The sequence below is a fragment of the Macadamia integrifolia genome, unplaced genomic scaffold (genome assembly GCF_013358625.1).
Source record: "Macadamia integrifolia cultivar HAES 741 unplaced genomic scaffold, SCU_Mint_v3 scaffold2164, whole genome shotgun sequence".
Lineage (NCBI taxonomy): Eukaryota > Viridiplantae > Streptophyta > Magnoliopsida > Proteales > Proteaceae > Macadamia > Macadamia integrifolia.
In genome coordinates, this window is record NW_024868550.1 from 9,930 (window position 1) to 15,413 (window position 5,484).

Consider the following 5,484-nt stretch of genomic DNA (forward strand, 5'->3'; position numbering starts at 1 on the left):
GTATCGATATATATCCTACAATACATACCGATATGCATCAATACACCACCAATACACATCGATACGATACGATATGCCTAGATACGATTATGAAAATTATAAAATTGAGGTAAAATATACGTTTCGGTATGTATTGGTACGTATTGGTGAATATCGGTATGTATCGATCGGTACGTATCGGTATATATTGGCACGTATCGGTGAGTATCGATATATATATTGGTACGTATCGGTGAGTATCGATACATATCGGTGAGTATCGGTCATATAATGGCCAAGATGGGTAATTTTTCAGAAAACACACGATTTTTTGAAGGGTTTTTGTTCCAAAGTTGCTGTCAGCCATATTTCTCTCTAACTAAAGTGGAAATCAAGGTTGGGAACAAGGATTTTACATTTATGGGACAACTACAAACTTTGAATTCTTAGTACGATACCCTCAATTTAGTGTTTATGCATAATACATGTTATCAATAGTTTTTTTTTAACAAATTCTTTATGTAAAAGTGTTTAAAAAAATGTTTCCTATCCATTTATGTGTGTATTTTTAGCGTATCTTAGTGTATCTCCGATACGATACGATACTCTCCGATACGTACCTTAATTTTGGCCGACCGATACCGATACTTTAATCCTTGGTGGTACCTTTATAAATTTAAGTAGGACCAAAAGCATATTTGGAACGCCGACTTTGGATCAGTTAATAGACTGGAGGACTAGTTGGTTATAACCCATCAGGTGATCTTAGGTTGCCGGTTGTGGGTGGGCTTGTGTCGTAACAATTAAGTTGTATTATTACGATATGTTGGTCATAGGTTTAAAACTTGGAAACAGTTCCTCCTACGAAGTACGCAAGATTGCGTATACATTGTTCCTCTCAGATTTCACCGTAGCAAGAGCCTTATGCATTCTCCCTAAAATCAGAAATTTTCTGTGGAAGTCATGCTCCTTTGGGCTTGCTATTGAGGAAGGGCTACTTCGCAGAGGCATACCCATTGACCCCCAATGCTATAGATGTGGCACCTGCCCTAAAACGATAGATCACATAATGTTTGAATGCCCATTTTCTAGGGCAGTATGGTTTTGTAGCCCGCTCTCAATCAGGTTCAGCAGCGTTGAGAATTCAAATATTATTAGGTGGATATCCTCATGGATTCAGATTCAAACAAAGGATAAAATCAACGAGCCGTGACGGCCGTTAGCCATCACTCTATGCTCTTTCATTTGTTGGCAAATATGGAAGGCAAGGAATGACTCACAAATTAATGACTCCGACCTCTATCCTCTTGAGGTTAGCTCCTCTGCTGTCCAGGCATTTGAGGAATTTTGGGAGGCAACTACCCAAACATCTTGCCACATCACCTCTCCTACAATTGCCCCTCTTTCGATGGGTCACTAGCTTCCTCCACCAACGCACTGCATCAAGCTCAATTGTGATGCCTCTAGCTAGCTCAGCCAATAGCGACAATTTTGGAATTGATTTTCTCTTCAAAGACTCTGAGGGCAGGTGCTCAGTAGCCATCTCTAAATCCATCCAATTTGCTACTATTCTTCAAGAGGAAGCTTTGAATGTAATGACAAGGCTGTTGCATGCTTTAGGGGAGGGCTTTGATAACATTTTAGTTGAGTCTGATTATAAGGATCTCATATCCCTCCTCTGTTCAAACGAGCCAACCCCACCATTGAATTCCCTTTAGTTGGTTAAGACATCTAGCAGCTTGCAAGCTATTTCGAAAGTTTCCACTTCTCCTATATCGAAGGACCATCAACCGCATTGCTGATACCTTGGCCCAGAAGGCCTTGTCACTCACTTGTGTGATATCATGGCCACCCTCCACTCCATGGTTATCCACTCTTTGTATTGGTGACTCCATGAGTCCTACACGTTCTCATTAATAAATTTTTTTTTTATCAAAAAAAAAACCTTGTGCATTGGGTATGACCTTTTATTCCAACAATGCCCAACTCAAAATCAAAATTGCATGGTCTCACCTGAAACTCTGTTGCTTGTCCCTTAGGAGTTGTCATAAATATCTCTATTTGGATAGGATCATCTTTTCCGGCACTCTCCTTTGCTCAAAACCGCACACAGAGTCGGAGGAAACCTACTCATTTTGGAATTTCAACAATAAAAAAAATATATTTTTTTATTATAATATTTTATTGGGGGAGGGTTCCATGCTGCCAGTGGGGGGAATCTTCAATTTCAAATGGCTCGGGATCGGTATCATTCATGTCATGTGGGTCTCATATGGTCACCACAGGACTGAGTAATCAATTTAAAAAAATAAAAAAAAATACTGGTTTCAAAGTTTGAAAAGTTTACTTGAAAACCCAACCTAACGGATGTAGGGAGAGCTGAATCTTTTCACACCGAATTATGTTTGGGTGTAGGGTATGTTAGACATGCATCGTTCAAGAGTGCCAAACAGACAATGTTCATTCTCCTATAACTATATTTGTCAAGGATGAATATATGGAAATGGGTGTCTCTCTCATCCAATCTAGCTCTTTTCCAATCATTAAGTGAGATATACCACGTGGATAGATGATATGTCTAATCCAACTATTAGATAGAGAATACTTAGTCTAGATTAACCATGTGTCAAACTTTAGAGTCATTCCATTTTTTTGGGGTGAAATCAGGGTCATTCAATCAATTACTCCTTTTTATACTAGCACAAATCTCATGTATGTCCATGCAATGTACCAATATAAAGATTTTACAATGCAATCTCTTGGCTCTAAGTGGGAATAAGAGGTTTGTATTAGGCAGAAAGGAAAAACGAATCTTGAAATGCAACGTCGCCCATATGCCCAAAAAACAAATGAGGCAGAAAAACTGTCCTGTCCCTCATGTTCTTGTTGATGCTTCCATGCATGCTTCTAAGTGGCTCTTACACCATGCTGCCTATAATGGAACCCAACCCAACCCACCCCACCCCTACCCTTTACATTTTTTCTTTTATAAGCACCCCACACACAAATGTGAAAATGAACAATTCATATCATATTTTTGCCGTGAACATGACAAATAAAAAACAAAGGGCGGGAAAAGAGAGAAGGGGCACATTGAAGAGGAGCTCTGCGCAGCGACAACAAAGGTAGAAAATAAGAAACGCAGACAAGCCGGCTTTGCCCGGTAATTCTAGTTCCGGCAAATGGCAGGTGGTGGTGGCGGTTCGATTATGGTACTGAACGTGGCGGAGAAGCCATCAGTGGCGAAAGCCGTATCAGGGATCCTATCAAGGAATCAGGGCCTGCGTGTGCGAGAAGGCCGGTCTCGTTACAACAAGATCTTCGAGTTCGATTACACTATCCGTGGGCAACGATGTCGCATGCTGTTCACTTCCGTGACCGGCCACCTCATGGAACTCGAATTCGAAGATCGCTATCGCAAGTGGCATTCCTGCGACCCCGCCGACCTCTACCACGCCCCTGTCCGCAAGTTCGTCCCTCAGGTCAGTTGTCACTACTCATTTGATTGAGTTCGCTGCAATTGCAGACTTTTATAAAGAAAAATGGTGGAAACAGGTTTTTGATTTGGGTGGGTGGAATATTTATCTCGGGTATGTGTAATGCTTGGGATAGTCTTTAGAAGATGATGAAAAATGGGAATTTTTTGGTTAGACTTACATTTTACCTTAATTTTGCCGGTTTTGGTTTGAAGGTTGAATGAACAATTTCATGTTGGATATTTAGTCCAGGTGGGATATTAATAGGTTAAGCTCTAGTGCTTCTGCTTCCCAGCCCTCTCTACCCTCTTTTTTTTTTTTGTATAGGAGTATAGAAGGATGTAGAAATGTGGGATTTGTATAGGTTTCATTAGTAGCAATACACTGGTTGAAGACTCAAGTTTTAAACTGCCTTCAAGGATTTTCATATTTGAACACGATTTTGCTATTTTGTTTCGTTTCTGTTATGATATTTTAATAGCAGATGCTCACTAGTTCTTGTTACATGGAAGCAATGCATAATTACATATCCATGTGTTTCAAAAATGAAACGGTCAATTGTTAATACCAGGTTCTGTAATATTACTGCCTACATGTTTCTGTTCGTTGTGGTTGTTTACTTGTGAAGATTATCTATGGAACTTGGAAGATGGTTTGCTTAAGCAGCATGTTGTTCTCTTGCTTGTGTCTTTTCTAAGGAATTTCCTTCTGTGGAGTCTAATTGTTGAATCCCTGGAAAATACAGGACAAGTTGGATATCAAGAAAACATTGGAGGAGGAAGCTAGAAAGTGCCAGTGGCTTGTCTTGTGGCTTGATTGTGATAGAGAAGGTGAAAATATATCGTTTGAAGTGGTAGAGACATGCACTGCTGTGAATCGCTCTCTTAATGTGTGGAGGGCTAGATTCTCTGCTTTGATAGACAGGTCTTAATTTGTTAACCTTGCTATGCTCTCTTGATTTCATAGTCATCTCTATCGCCATGATATCCATTTTGATCATGTTTGATTTTTGGAATGCCAGGGAGATCCATGAATCTGTTCAAACTCTTGTCCGACCCAATCAGTTGTTTTCAGATGCAGTGGATGTTAGGCAGGTGATCTTTATTTGACATGGGTTAATGGTAAACAATGTATCAGTAATTAAAAAATGTCTGCACTTGCTATTTTTTTCTGTTTATGATTTATGAGACGTCGAATCCTCACTATGATTTTTTGCTCCTGCATGTAAAGTTAGTTTTTTAATATTCTGCAGGAAATTGACCTCCGGATCGGTGCCTCTTTCACAAGGTTTCAGACCATGCTGTTGAAAGATGCATTTACCATTGACGTTGCAACAGATGAAAGGAGTCTTGTTCTAAGTTATGGCCCATGTCAGGTTTGTCGCATGGAAAAGCATTGATTTGTCTTGTGGTTAGATATCAGAATTTATACTTGCTCCATTACATTCTTATATTTTGCAGTTCCCAACACTTGGGTTTGTTGTTGAACGGTATTGGGAGATCCAGTCGCATGAGCCTGAAGAGTTCTGGACAATCAACTGTTCTCATTCCTCCGACGAAGGCATTGCTACTTTCAATTGGATGTAATTTGGGCATTTGGAAGATCAGATCTCTTATGTTTACTTTCAGCAAGTATAATGTATATCTAATTGGCATTGCCTTTTGCAGGCGTGGGCATCTTTTTGATTACACATGTGCTGTTATAATATATGAGATGTGTGTTCTGGAACCCACTGCAACTGTAAGGCATATGTCGACACTTGATGTTATTTACCACTAACGTTTCAGTTCATGAAAATTTGGGCAGATTTTTAATTTCGATATTGTTATTCGCTTTGTTGCAGGTAACGAAAGTTAGACATCAGGAGAGGCTGAAATATCCTCCACACCCTTTGAATACTATTGAGCTTGAGAAACGTGCATCATGGTACTTCAGGATGAGTTCTGAACATACTATGAAGGTGAGTTTGGCATTTCTGATTCTCTTGAGCTCTCTAGTCCTGTTCTCATGCCTTTCCTTTTCTATTTAA

General features: G+C 39.7%; 1 protein-coding gene across 1 annotated transcript; it reads left to right on the plus strand.

Annotated features, from left to right (window-relative positions):
* The first annotated feature begins 3,018 nt into the window (after window positions 1-3,018).
* LOC122065962 (DNA topoisomerase 3-alpha-like) lies at window positions 3,019-5,484 on the plus strand. Its single transcript, XM_042629790.1, has 7 exons — window positions 3,019-3,461; window positions 4,201-4,379; window positions 4,477-4,549; window positions 4,708-4,830; window positions 4,916-5,037; window positions 5,123-5,195; window positions 5,299-5,484. Exons 1-7 carry the CDS (start codon window positions 3,162-3,164, stop codon window positions 5,482-5,484), a joined length of 1,056 nt encoding a protein of 351 aa, XP_042485724.1. The 5' UTR covers window positions 3,019-3,161.

Excerpts from the sequence above, each read along its gene's own strand:
- LOC122065962 (XM_042629790.1), top strand. The coding sequence starts at position 3,162 with ATGGCAGGTGGTGGTGGCGGTTCGATTATGGTACTGAACGTGGCGGAG. Across the intron at positions 4,550-4,707 it reads ATGCAGTGGATGTTAGGCAG|GAAATTGACCTCCGGATCGG; the intron begins GTGATCTTTATT and ends AATATTCTGCAG. Across the intron at positions 5,038-5,122 it reads ATTGCTACTTTCAATTGGAT|GCGTGGGCATCTTTTTGATT; the intron begins GTAATTTGGGCA and ends TGCCTTTTGCAG.